We start from the raw sequence: 15,055 nt of genomic DNA on the forward strand, positions 1-15,055 counted from the left end.
ATGTCACCATCTCCCTCTACCAGGCTGGTTCCAGGGATGAGGAAATTTAGCTACACGGTTAGGGTGGAAAAACTGAAGGGTTGTTATCTTTGGAGCAAAGGAAGTTGGGGAGAGATTTCATAGAGATGTACAAGATTATGATGCGTTTAGATAAGATAGACCAAGAAAAACTGTTCCCATTGGCTTATTGTACAAGGACCAGGGGACACAGATTTAAGGTTTTGGGTAAGAGATACAGGGAGAATCTAAGGAAGAACTTTTTTTATGTAGTGAGTGGCAATGACCTGGAGACCACTATCTAAGAATGTGGTGGAAGTCAATGATTTCAAAAGGAATTGGATAGGCACTTTAGGGAAATAACCTAGGCTATGGGGATAGAGTGGGGATTGAGACCGACTGGATTGCTCGACAGAGAGCTGGCATGGGCTAGAGGGTCTCCTTCTGTTTTGCAACGACTCTATAACTCTAAGTACTGTAGTAAGATATTTATGCAACTTGAATTACCATAATTTTGCAATAATATGAATTTGCCCATTATTGAATTCTCCCAATTACTCTCTTCACAGGTGAAGGGTTGTCAAGTGTAACTCAAAAGAGGAAGAGCAGACACTTTCTCGCTCCCCTAGGTGAGCTAAAAGCACGGAGGTCATGTCACCCATAGAGCAATAGGGAATGAATCTCAGAGCACTATTGGTGAATGGGTGCCTTTAGGGCAATCTTCATAAAGGTTCAGTAATGTTGAGAGCAGTGTCACACTCTCACGACAAGCCTGGGAAGGAGGTTTCTATGCAACTGCTGCTTCTACCAAACTCAGCAGAATAATGGAACATATCTCTGACCCTGAGATGTTGGGACAAGAACACCTTAAGAAGCTCTTGGGATGGATACTGATGCATTAGGTTTGCTAGCAGGTAAATGTGGAAGGCTTCCTCTGGCCCCAGGATGTTAATGAACTTTATAGTCACCAGCCCCTAGTACATTTCCCAAGGAACATGACACTTTTGAGGTATTTAATGACGTGTAAAAGCTGCCAGGTCTGTAACAACAACAGTGATAGTACCGCACACTCATCATTGTCACTGCTAAGATAAACATGTGCATATTCCAGACATTGTTGTTGTTCCCAGGCCAACAGTAATATGCCAGAGCCCAGGGTTCAGCTGAAGGTGGGGCTGAACTTATTGTGTTATTGTTATTGTGTTAATGGTGAGGTCTCATCCAAAGGAGTCAGATATTCTGCATTCTTCTCATTCCTAGGCGCCTCCTAATTATAATGGGACTGCCGATGTCTCTATCAAAGATGAGATGGTCAGGATGTAGAAATGGCAAACTACCCCCAGGGAAGGATTCTTTGTCTCATATTTGCGGTCAGGTACTATCTGCACATTAGGGTGGGGAGGTTAAAGCCCTTTCACTTTACCAATGTCATGAAATCTGAGACTAGTCCTGAATGGAGATGTGTGTCAATGTGACTCAATCTCTGAATGTTAAGGATCTTCACCAGCTGGCAGATGTCTTTGGGGTTACAAGTAAGAGGATTGACCAGTACAAAAATTGATAATGTCGCAGATGTGGTCAAGAGCCCCTCAGTGATCTTGTTGAACAGAACAATGGAATAAAAAGCAGTGTAGCTGCTACCATGTCTTCTGCTGCTCTGGAAAGACACCAGCAATGCTTAAAGTAAATGAAGCTATGGCTTTTCTTTGCATTCTGCCCCTGCAGCTCTTCATTTAGAATGTGGACCAGCCATAATGCATTATTCCTTTGATAGCAACCGGTAGGTGGACCCGGAGTTACAGACACAGGCCCAGGGTCATTGATGGGAGTAACTGTTAGCTGTCGTGCTGTCTTCACTCACATTCGTCCCTCCGCTTCCTGTATTGATGCTGGAGAGTAACAGGTGTAGAGTTCAGCTCAGCAATAACATCTTGGCCTGCACTAAAGAGAATAGAATCCAACTCAGCTGGGTACCGATGGACTCCATGAGCTTATTCATTCCACCTGAGCAAAAAAGGCATTAATTATCATTAACAGTCTTTTAACAAGCCATTATGTGATATTACTGTTTTGAAAGTAGAGATTAAGGACTTTAAGGATCGGAGAAGCTTATTTCATTTTGCAGCTCAAAATCTAAACTTAAACACCGAATTTCTTAGTCTGGTCTGTATTCCCCATGCACTGCAGGTCAAACGATTTGTGTATGACAAGGAGCGGATCCAGATAACCTCGAGAAGGACGTGCTGTCACTTTGATACCGAGAAGCCACGGTTAGATCTTGTTACTGAAAAACTCTCGTCTATTTTTAAAATGTTCCTTTAACCAGCGTGCAAAGTGTCTCGGTCCTCCAGTTTATAGTCCAACTGGCCCATTAGTGAACCGTGGGAGCTAAACTCACATCACCATGTTCCTGTTAGTGATTTCTGTTTTATATGAAGTTAGGACACAGGTCAGCCATGATCTTATTGAGTGGTGGAGCAGCCTCAAAGGGCTGAATGGCCTACTCCTGTTCCTATGTATTCACGGGAGGTAAAGTGGAAATATCACTGAAACTATTAGCATCAAAACTCCCAGTGGGAACAGAAGACGTTGGTTTATTAATTTTCTGCTCTTTTCATGCTAGAAGTCAAGTTCACAGTGAGTTTGTTTCTGGTGGTGAGTTTAGATAGTGATTACCTCCTTTGTGGGCACTTGCAATGGGCCAGTGTGCCTTGTTATGTCTTTTTAGTTCAAATTCCAAATCTGCTCTCTTTAACAACCATTTAAAAGGATACAAGTGTCGATGTTTGCTCCAACAATATAGCCAGTGACATCAAAATTGATCCGGATGAATTTTCCCTGTGGAAAAGGGGATAAAAATGATCAGGACTTATTTGTGTGCAATCCCTGTCCATGAAGCGATTAAACAAAATGGCTAACAGTGTGACTAGCACTTTTTGCTGTTTATTTGCTATCTTGTTTACATAGAGTCTGGTAATTCAGGTTACATGAGGTCAGTTTGAGCAGGTTCCTTAGATATGATCAGAATGCAATTACCTGAGCACTGCGATGAAGCAGGGATTATAGGAATTCACATCTGCCACAATTTTGCAAAGTTCACAGCTGCACAGAAGTAGCTTTCATTTTGATGATAAATTTTAGTTATTTTTAATGATAAATGTACATTCCAATATTGCTGGTCAGAATGTTCCATCCTATGCAACATCACAGATGGTTATCTGGAGGTAAAATTCCATCAGATCTTTCCCTCCTCGACTGGTGGGAGGGAGTTTGGTGGAGTGTGTGGAGACTGCACATGTTGGGAGTGGTTCCATAAGCTGAATTAACTGGATGTAGCATCTCCTTTCTTGTTGCTGCTGTTGTTTCTGCTGTGTGTCGGCAGCGCCTTTTGCCAGCTCAGTGGAATAAATGTTGTGTGAGGTGACGTGACATTTCGAGGGCACCACCAGCTGATCTATCTCCCTTTTTGTCTCCCAGCACAAAAAAACATCAGCAAAGTTGTAGCAAACAAATATTACTGAAAGTGCAAAAATGGCAAAAAACCATAAGCACATTGGATAAACCAACTCTGAGGCTAGAGAGTATAAAATGGATTCTGGGTGTGTGGTGTGTGACATTCATCGATGCTACCTTACATTTTGTAAATGGTTTGAATTTCCAGGGCGTTTTCCCTGACAGGTTGACCTTCCCACCATAAATGCGGTCAGCAGCCGCCTGTTTTCTTTCCATGGATATGTATCATGTTTTGTGCCGATTGTGCTCCATGTGGTGACACTAAACTTTTCCAGCAGACTTAGGGACACTAACTTGCCACACAGGTAAAATGCACCATGCCACACACATTGGGGACAGTGTGGGATACATCATGTCACCCACATTTGGTGCAAGGCTGAATGCAAAACTTTAAAAAAAAATACACCACACTATGCTATGGTCCACGTGCGTTGGGACAGAACATACCGGAATGGTGATGGGAATATTGTAGAATGTGATAGCCCCCGTACAATTTACAATCTACCTCTGCACCGGAGTCAGCAGCGCGCTCACTGACAATTAAAAGGCCTATTAAGGCCATTAAAAAGTTAATTGAAAGACATTGGTTATTAAAAAGTTAATTGAAAGACATTGGTTGTTAAAAAGTTAATTGAAAGAAATTTGTTGCTGCCTGTCCAACCTTACGGTTGGCAAGCAGGCGAAAAGGCCAAGCGGCCTTTGTACTTTTTTGGATGGTCATCCACGGGCGGGATGAGGTTTCCAAAAGCAAATAAAAATAAAATAAAAACTTCAATTTTTCATTAATAACACGTCCCTGCCCTGACTGAGTCACATGAAGGGACATGTTTCATTACACTTTTATTTTTAAATTTTTTTTTTTCATATCTCTCCATCTCCCCGAGGCAGCTCTGTCCTCAGGGAGATTATGAAGCGCTCACTCACACTCATGCTCACTCAGCTCGCACTCCCTCATCCCGCCCCCACCGAGCCTGCCCGACATGGGTGAAATTCTGCACCAGAGTTTTCCATCGAGCCGGTATTTAATACTGACACCAGAGGGCAGTTAATCTTTGATGAGGTGAATAGCCATTGTCAGGTAGGTTGTAAATTGTATGGGGGCTATCACACAGCCTTGCTTAACCCTAGTCCGGATTTTGTTTCAGATCCTCTCACTCGTGACAGTTGCAGTTATAACACGAAGAAGCAATTTCAGGATTGTGATGAGGATTTTTTTTGGACATCCAAATCTTTGGAGGACATTTGCAATTTACTCAGCCAAATGCATTGTTTAGATCGAAGGATGCAACGGGTGGTTCCTGGTGTTGTTCACAACTTCTTCCACCTTTGTAGCCAGTGAGATGCACAGTCTTCCTTTGCCTGTTCTGTCTTTGGCAACTTTTTCGGAGTGCACTTTGTCTGGCACCTCCCCCTTGACCCTGCTGCCATGGATGGCCTCACCACCATCTCAAGGCAGCAACCCACGGAGAAGACTCTTTGCGATATTACCAAAATGTTACCAAATCATATCTCAGGGTTACAAGTGATTGATGTCATTGCTTTTGCTGGAAGGCTCAGATGATATATTGTACGCAGAATTGAAGAGATCGAGAGTGGCTTGCAAATCTGGTGCAGAATGGGCAACAACACAGCATTTCTCCGCAAATTGTAGATCCTGTATGCCTGTGGTGGTCAATTTAGTTTTGGCATGAAGGCACGATTTATCATGTGCAAACGTTAAACAGGGTCCTTAATAACTTCTTGAATCAGATACAAAGTTTGAAAGAACTTTACAAGTAAGTTGCCCAGAATGTCTCTGAAAAACTAGGTTTCACTACAGACTATTGTGCCATGCCTTTGGGGCAGTTCAACAAACTGGTAAAGGACTAATACTGTTTCCATTCTGCTATACAAATAATTGCTATATTATAGCTCAGTGTTCAAATCTTGGAAGTATTGCTGAACTGACTGATACACACAGACACTTCATGAGAATGCAATAAATCACCACACCACAAACTGCCCTTGTCCAGATGTTTTGAATTTTGTGGCAGATTTATTTTCTCTTGGTATGTTACCAAGATCCCGGGTATTAGAAACTTCAATCAGCTCCAAAGTGAACTAACATCACTATCACTGTCTGTCATTATTGCTGTATGGTGTGTACAATCGTGGGAACTTCAACTCAAACTAAACCATAAAGCCAAGAATGAAATACTCACAAATCGGGATGAGTTGTCATTTTTTACTGTTTTTGCGTTACCAAAGGCTTCCAGAATGGGGTTGGCTTGAAGGAGTTGCTTTTCAAGTTCCCCCTAAAATTAAGAAGGATAACATTCAGTTATTTTAGTCAATGAGAGATTAAGCCAGTGACTCATATGCTAACTGCTGGAACCATTCATTGCATTGCTCTAACGAAATATGATCTACAGTCACTCTGTACTAGGGTTATTTTGTTAGAGAAACAGAAAATGCTAGAAACACTCAGCGGGTCAGACAGCATCAGTGGAGAGAGAAACAGAGCCAATCTTTCAAGTCATCAGGACTGAGAAAAGTTAGTGTCATAGGTTTTGAATTTTGGGCCAAGAAAAGGAGCAAAGAAGCATCTTGGTCAAAACCTGCCATTTTAATTCTCCAGCTTGTTCTCACGCTGACATCTCTGCCCTTGGTCTGCTGCACTGTTCCAGTGAGGCTCAATGTAAGCTTGGGGAGCGCCGCCTCATCTTTTAATTGGGAACTTTACAGCCTTCCAGACTCAACATTGAGTTCGACAATTTCAGGCTGTAATCGCTGCTCCCCAACCCCCCACCTCCTATTTTGTTTCCTTTTCTTTGCAGGTTTCAGTTTTTCTCTTATTTTAAGCACCTGCTGTAAGCACCTTTTTGTTCTTTTCTTGCCCCAACACCATTCCTTTGGCCCTGGAAGGCTAACTCTTCTGTCACTCGGTCTCTCCTGACTTCCACCTTGTCACAAACCTACCATTTGTCCTTGTCCCACCTGCCCCTGGCTCAAAACCTATCCCATCTCTACCTTTTTCCAGTTCTAATGAAAGGTCACAGACCTGGAAAGTTAAACTTTTTCTCTCTCCACAGACGCTGCCTGACCTGCTGAGTATTTTCAGCATTTTCTGTTTTTATTCCAGATCTCGAGAACCTGCTTTTCGATTGAGGTTTATTTTGTTGTTTGTCCTAATGGTGTTCTAATGGGATATTCACTGTTATCCCGTCATAATATCACATCAGCACCTTCTTCAGCTGTTACATCTGTTAATGTTACAACAGCGTTACAATATAATGTTACAATACCTGTATCTTAGCACAATAATAATAATCCACAATACAAATAGTTGGCATTTTATTTCCACTTCTGTATATCAGAATTCCAGAGGAGCCTGCAATAATGAGCCACTGAAAAACACAGGTTGCTAAAGCGTCTTTAGCACATGCAGGTCCTCATGACTCGGTTGTTTTAAGAATATTTAAACATCTGCGGGATCTCTCCACACCACCGGGTTTGCTTCCATCCTTCCACTGCGGTGACCTACGCCGAGGTGTCCTTCAGGAGTCAGCATGATTATTCCACAGTCACACCCCGTTTACATATCCTTTACACTGAGGAAGAAAAGATCAGCACAGCCCTGTAGGAAGTGTCACCGTTTTAAAACATACTCCCTGTTCCTTGACGTTCAGGCAGAAACATTAGTCTGAGCTGAAGTACTATGTACGTGTATTGTTTGCTAAGCCTTTGAGAGCTTTGGAGAGACTTTTGACTTTATAAAAATGCCAAGTAGGATTCTTACTTGCGTTAGGAAGAAAACGTGCAATAACCAAGCTCAAGAAGACATGGAAATGTTTTAAAATATTAAGTTTTTAATGACTGCTTATCTAAAACAAGCACAACTTAGTTATATATCTGACTGCAGCCAGCAAGTACACAGTATTTTCTAGAGGATGTTAATAGTATTCATTTCTGAGAAAAATTAATGCTGGAACCTTTATGAAATGATTAAAGAAATAACACATTCATGCATGCCACATGTTACAGTTGGTTGAAAAATGCAAGAATAATTAAGCACAAGGCAACTTATACCTGCCAGAGTATAAATATTTGCAGTAGCATCAAGCTATGATAAGAATGACCTTTTTAATATTCATGTTTATCATCTAAAATGGTGCAGAAAAGATGACAGGTTTATTAGATTGATTATTGAATTACTGTAAACACTCCTTCCCAATTTCTCCCTGTTCTTCCCTGAAGGTACTGACACTTGCTGAGGGTACACTTCCACAGGTATCAAAAGTGACCATTTCGCATGCCAGAGTTTTGGAAGGTGATTCAACAATACAATACCTCACAGCGAAACCTGTTGTTGCACAGGACCAAGGAGCCTGCTTGATTGGCACCCCTTCCACAAACATTCACTCCCTCCACCACCAATTCACAGTGGCAGCAGTGTGTACCATCTACAAGATGCACTGCAGCAACTCACCAAGGCTTCTTAGACAGCACCTTCCAAACCCACAACCACCACCATCTAGAAGGACAAGGGCAGCAGATAGATGGGAACACCACCACATGTAAGTTCCCCTCCTAGCCACTCACCATCCTGACTTGGAATTATATCGCCGTTCCTTCACTGTCACTGGGTTAAAATCTTGGAACTCCCTCCCTAACAGCACTGTGGGTGCACCTACACCCCAAGGACTGCAGCAGTTCAAGAAGGCAGCTCCTCACCACCTTCTCAAAGGGCATTCTGGATGGGCAATAAACGCTGGCCTAGCCAGCGATGTCCACATCCTGTAAATTAATTTTAAGAAACGCACACATGCATTAGCACACCCTCCAGCCAGAATCACCTGAATAATGACGATTATTGACAATTTTCAGCCCTCACTTCCACCAATTGTGTCATCCTATTTACTACTCCAGCTGGGATCAGCTAATTTGGTACCGATTAGGGATTGAACATGGGAACTCTCTGGCTGAGTGCCAATTATTCAATACTAGGCCATCAGGGGAAATCACTTCTGAACTTACAGAGCTTTTTCAGAAATCAAACCGTGGCTCCTTTGTTTTAAGTTACCCAGAAACTATCTTTGATTCAAATGGCAAAAAATTAACCTCATATGAAAATGAACCCTAAATTACCCACGGCGGGCGGAGTTTTATGGTGCCTTTGCACTGGGGGCAGGTCCATAAAATGAGGTGAGCCATTCAAAAGCCCATTGGCTATGGCAGGACCAGAAAATCCTACCAGTGGAAGGGGCCATAAAATTCGACCCCTCGTTGTTCTCAAGTGTGTGAAGATGTCCTATTGTTTGGCATTTATTAAAAATTTACATTTTGTTTTAAGTACCATAATGTCAAACAAATTGCCATCACCAATGTTATATCGTCATGTGTGATATTTCACCAGATTTTCAGTTTGAGAGGCTAGGCTTCTATCTGATAATCCAGAAGTGAACCACTGATTTAATTGGGAAGATTGTTTACCACTGCACCATTTCAGTATGAGATAAGGTTAAATAGTTAGTTATCAGGCCATGGTTTTATGCCATGAAAGGCACCAAGATGTCAAGCTTACGTTACTGCAGATTTCTATTTCACATCTGCATCCTAGAGCCTATTGCACAGCAATTAACAATTATAGCGACAAGCTGATGAGCCAGTTCATAGTTCTATCAGTATTTGAAGATAGATACAGTAACAGCATTGATTGAAGCCATGCAGGTATCATTCCTTCAGTTAAGGTGGTTACATTTGCTTTGGGCTTTATTTAACAACAATCCTGATTTCAGTTTGTTGTCTAAACTCAAATTCAACCCACAAGTCTGCATGTGAAAACAGGTCATAATTTCTACTACTCTTCTCCTTTCCTGGGCAGATTAAGATCGATGACCATGGCACAAAATGCCGTGCACGAACATACCAGGAAGTTGGTGATTCATCAAGCCAACTTCAATGGAGGACTCACTCAACACAGGCACAATCAGGCTTTGAATAGGTCTTTCTCTGGAACATTCTGATCGTGTTGGAGAGGGTAGTAACATTTCTGCCACTACATCCCTGAAGTGGACTCTCAAAGCTGTGAGCTTCACTCATAGCATCACGCTGATATTTTTCAAGCTATGTTTATTGCCAATAAACTGTGAACATTTTGACCTATTGCAAACTGAGTCAACACATTTATTTGAGTAAGAGGTGAAACGTGTAACAGGGAAATGTTCCAGTTGAAAATGCCTTGCTTTCCATAGTCCTTGCAGGTTGAATTAATTGAGTTTCAGGAAAGTGGCAAAATGTTGCCTAGTAACTGATAAAGACCACTTTAAATGAACTTTATAAAGCATGCAACCCTTTGTGTTACTGTTGTATCTCTGTTTATCTGTGGGGTGAGTGACACCTTCTTTTACCTCAACATCAAGATTCTGTGCAACAATAACGTGCAGGTATGTACTTTGTGCTATAAACACATAGCGAACGTTCTCAATTACTCACGTATGCAAAAGCGGGATCTTGCTGTAGTTGGATAATATGGCATAAAACAAATATGTCAGTAGAGTAATAAACATCGGGTAATTCTATATAACACAGAAATTAACCTCATTCTCATGTCCAGTGATAAACCCACAATTTCAAATGTTCATTTAGCTCAAGGAGTTTCTAGAATCAAGAGGTAGGCGTCTCCAGGCTACGTTGGTGACATCAGCCATTTCATTGAGGGAAGTGCCAAACAATGCCCAAATTCTTCCAGTGGGAGAGAGCAAGACTCTGGTCAGCCCTGCTCTTGTTCATTCCCTTAAAAACTCCTTTCAAAGAGTTGAGTGCAACTTGTCCTGATGACTACATTACAGCACAAGGCTTGGAAACGACAATAGATAACATTATTAATTTGTGGTACATACTGTCAATGTTAGCTGATATATATATTTTTTAAATCCACTATGTGTTTAAACAGATAACTCAAAACTGCATTCCATTAAAATAAATGTGACATTTTGGAAATTGCTATTCTGGCGATAGCTCTGTTCGTGCAACACCCTGACTAGGACTGAGAATGGTTGAACCGAAGTCACAACAGCAAAATAACTCTTGTCCATAAAATCAGATGAAACCCTTGTATCACTTACACGTTCCTTGGATGGCATGCTGTAACTTAGCGCAGTTGTACAGGAAGTGGCTAAGTCTGCTTTGTGTTGAGATATCCAGCAAACAGATCCAATTCTGTTAGACTACTAGGTTGACAGTGTAACTGGTTCCAGAACACCAATTACTATAGATCATAAAATGATTGTAAAAATTACTGTTACATCATAAACTTAATGTGAGATCAACCTGAATTAGGAAATTAGATGATGTGGGACTGTGGAGCTATGTTGATTTACCATGTTTGGTCTACCGTGGTAATGAGGGATTCTTGCTGCTGGCCTGGATGAATTCCCCTAAGCTAGAAGTTCTAAACTGGAATATGTAGGGGCTGATTTTAACCTTACCAGACCAAACAGGCAGGTGACATTTAAAATTGCCCAGGCTACTTACCTGACAGAGAAGCGCAGGCATCCCACTATTGAGGCATCACCCCTACCTGGCAGATGGTGCCATAGTGGTATTGTCATTGGCTAGTATATCAGGAACCTGGGTTCAAATCCCACCATAGCAATAAAAATCTGGAGCTAAAAGTCTAATGATGATTATGAAACCATTGCTGTTTGTTATAAAGACCCATCTGGCCTACATATAACTCCAAATATATAACAGCAATGTGGCTGACTCTTAAATGCCCTCTAAACAAGGGCAGTTTGGGATGGGAAATAAATGCCCACCACATAATAAAAAAAAGAAATTTGGTCTTGCTTTAATGAACGGATGACATTGGGCACCCTAGTAACATCAGGACTTAACTGCAGCTTTTCCCCACTACCCGCTTTTTCCACTCAGGAAGTCTGTCAGCGAGATTTAAATGAAGTCCAGGAATTAAAATATCCCAGACCTCATGAGCATTGGGTGACTTTCCAACAAGCACCACCACCCAAAACCCGCTCAGAAAAATAAAACCCCTTGAAATATGATCGACAAAATAGGAAAAGATGATATTGTGCAAACATTGTACACAAACACTGCTTCTAAAACACCACCAATTTAGCAAATGGGTTGTTTAAAAATAGTGGTATAGCCAATAACTATAATGACTATTGTCCACATTGAAACTGTTTCCATTTTTGGGACCAATGTGTTTTTGCTGCAATTCAAATAACCAAGGTATTTTCCTGAGTGTGGAATACAGTCGCTGCCAAATGGCTTTCTCTGATTGACTTCTTACCCACAACTGAGTGTGTCATGTAGGTCAGGTTACAAATGGAAAACTCCCAAATTTGCAGATGATCCTGAGGCCTCCTCCTTAGGCCACAAAATTAGCTGTATGTATTTTCATGAAACGTATTTTTAAACAAAAGTTAACGATGAATCCGAGGCACCGTATAGACTCTGAAAAAATTGTACTGCCTGAAAAATCTTACAAGCCTTATAAACAAGTGTTTTTATTTTATTTGTTGTTGTATACATTTGTATACATGCTTCCTCAGGGCATGATCTAATACAGACCACATGCTATAGCACGGATTGCGCAATACTTTCAGGTACATGCAATCGGGATCGTATATGATTAGGTAGTTCTACACGTTAGGATACTTGGTAATGGATCGGGGGCCTCATGAGCGCTGGTTAACACAAATCTTATTCCTGGCAGCTGGGAGCTGTGTTCCCCAACAGTGACACCACTGAAGCGATGTAATAAATTCTGCTACAGGAAAGCCCCCGCTATGGTTGAATAGGTTGCTGGAACCTGGAATCTCTGCAGTCCCTTGAGTTATTGAGCTTATGTCTTCCCCATGCTTTTGACCTGGGGAGTAGCACCAAGTGTTAGTCTTTGTATGATTTGTCTAGAAGCTGCTGTGTCATCATGGACAGGGCCAGGGAGAGAAACCATGGGCCCTGGTACTTCTCCTGTTTCTGGCCACCCCCTCCCACCCCAGTTAACCCCCTCACCAATTTGGCATCCAGCACACTTTGCATCAGAAGTGTGTGCATGTGTCACAATCTGCATTTTGGGACTTCAAGGGGCCTCATAGCACAAAAAAAATCCAATGTCACCCCCAGCATCTGATTCTTTCCGTTTGTGAGTCATGCAAAGTGCAAATTAGGTGTAAGAATTTCCTACTTTACAACATGGAGTAGGAAAGTACTTCACAGTAGCTGTGAGGTTGTGAATAAACCAATTGGCAGATAAAGTGGAATCAGAGCCACACCATCGAGGGAGGAGGTCAGGAAGGGCCTTTTTTTTAATTCACTCATGGGATGGGGGCATCACTGGCTGGGCCAGCATTTATTGCCCATTGAGAGCTGAGTGGCTTGCTAGAGGGCATGGAAGAGTGAACCATATAAAGTGAAACCAGGTAAGGACAGCAGATTTCCTTCCCTACAGGGCATTAGGTTTTTTTACAACAATTAACAGTGGTTTCATAGTCATCATTAGACTTCTAATTCCAGATTTTTAATTAAATTCAAATGTCACCATTTGCCATGGTGGGATTTGAACCTAGGTACCTAGGGCAGTACCCTAGACAAGTGACAATGCCACTATGCCACTGCCTAATGTAGAGGCGCTAGGGTGCTTAACCTTACCTTGCACTCCAGAATCTAGCCAAGAGTGAGGAAAACGCCCACCACAACAGCGGCCAACAGAAATGGAACAGTCCACGAGGCAAAAAAGGACAGACTGGTGAATCTGGCACGTCCTAGTCAGCCGATGATCGCTATTGCTCTGAACAAAAGTCATCATTGGCTGAGGGGCCTGTATGAATGGTCTACCCACCAGATGGGCCTGCTTCGGGCACTGCCAGGGCAACTCCAAAGCAGTCAATCAGACATGATTCCTGTTGTTCTGGCAGTGAGGCCGGACCCCTCCCCCCACCCCCTTAAAGCACGGGCCCCAGTGTTTTACACCTTGTGCACCCCCCTCTCTGGGGCCTGATAGGGCTGACAGTCCACAGGTACCTTAATGTGCTCGAGACGTCCCTCCGGGTGTCTAGAATTATGAATACTATTGGGTGTCCTGGGCACCTGTTGATCTTTGCCGGATCCCAGAAGGAAATAAACGCTGGGACCAGTGTTCCTATTCCCCAGTTTTTACTGTTTTTGTCGTTCTGGGATTTGTGAAGGAGAGGCTGTGCTGTGGGCCTAACGGAATGAGAGTTCCCCAGGCTAAGTTAGGGGTTTATTTTGAGGGAGGGAGGGGAGTGGGTGGAGGGTGATTTTAAAATAGGCAATCGCACCCAGGGTTGAGCTGATCTGCAGTAGTAACATTTCTATTTGAAATGAGGAAACTCAGGGGTTTTCTTGAGTGGGAAAGTGCTCAATGCGATCTCAAACTGGTTGAGCCCAGTTAGGCAATGTCTTTAATAATGGACACCAAGGGGAGGCACAGTTTCTCCTTTTGATGTGCATTTGTTGCAGCAGCAAGATGGGCAGATAGTGTAAGTGCTGGAAAAGTGGGCGCTACTATTTTGTTTCCTCTAAAGAGTTGAGAGTTTTGCTGTCATAAAGGCACTCAACACCTTTCTTTGCTCAGGTCCTGCCTGTGCATTGAGAAGCTTGCAGTCTGATCGCGATAGCTGGCTGGAGGTTTTTTATATTCTAAAAGATGCCATGGGGGGATTCTTAAGATTGGGGTTTGGGTGGTGGGGGCAGGGGTGGGATGGTCAAGCAGGATGTTGTTTACTGAGAGGGATATTCACATCATTTACACTGCTTGAAGGCGATCGTTATTAGCTGATATATCTGGGTCCTTTCCTTTTCTCCAATTTACTTCAACAAGTTCCCAACTTAATTCCGGTAATCAATCTTAAAGAGGTTCAGAGTTAGTTCCTTTGGTTTGAAGGTTGTGGATTGCACCACAGATGTCCTGGACACTTTAGATCAGAGTGTTCTGTAGATGCTATCCAGGATTAGATCCAGTTGGTCTGGGCGTTCAGAAATAATTTTGTGGAATAAATTTGTGCTCAGAGATTGCTATGTACACAGTGTCTTTTGCTAATGAAATTAAGATTTATGAGTGGCTTGATCTCAAGCCTCTGCCAATAATACAGTGAGCAGCTGTACCGAGGAAATGGATGAGCGAGAGGGTTGTGTAGATTAGTCTCCTTCTGTGTAGATGTTCATATTGCACTGACATAGCTGAAATAAGGGGGAGGAAAGGAGAAAAACAGAGATGAAATGCACTCCTCCTTAGCAGTGTGTGTTGGTTCTGTTGCGTGGGAGTAAATTAGAAAAGAAGATTTATTATGGAATGTTATATTTAAATCTACAAAGACAGAATAGATAATTGGAAATAACTACAAGACCTCATAAGAAGCACAGGCGGTGCCAAAGCGAATTTGAATCATTTTGGAATTATTCCCTCGTTGCCACGATCAGATGACAGCGGTGAGATTGTCAATGGTCACTATTGGGTAGGGTAGAGGATCTGTTCTCAGTATCTGGTGTGTTATATCAGATATGGAAGCATTTGACC

General features: G+C 42.3%; 1 protein-coding gene across 2 annotated transcripts in view; it reads right to left on the reverse strand.

The window, feature by feature from the left end:
* The window catches only part of myh11b (myosin, heavy chain 11b, smooth muscle), a 165,951-nt gene that overhangs the window by 68,319 nt on the left and 82,577 nt on the right, over positions 1–15,055 (reverse strand). Inside the window, exons 6-8 of one of the 2 annotated variants that reach the window (XM_078559145.1) lie at positions 9,985–10,005; positions 5,712–5,804; positions 2,772–2,835 (exon numbers count right to left, since the gene is read on the reverse strand). In XM_078559145.1, coding sequence (XP_078415271.1) covers positions 2,772–2,835; positions 5,712–5,804; positions 9,985–10,005 — 178 coding nt within the window. The remainder of the gene's footprint in view (positions 1–2,771; positions 2,836–5,711; positions 5,805–9,984; positions 10,006–15,055) is intronic. The other variant, XM_078559146.1, reaches the window with a different exon arrangement.

This window comes from Cetorhinus maximus, chromosome 15 (assembly GCF_964194155.1).
Source record: "Cetorhinus maximus chromosome 15, sCetMax3.hap1.1, whole genome shotgun sequence".
Taxonomy (NCBI): domain Eukaryota; kingdom Metazoa; phylum Chordata; class Chondrichthyes; order Lamniformes; family Cetorhinidae; genus Cetorhinus; species Cetorhinus maximus.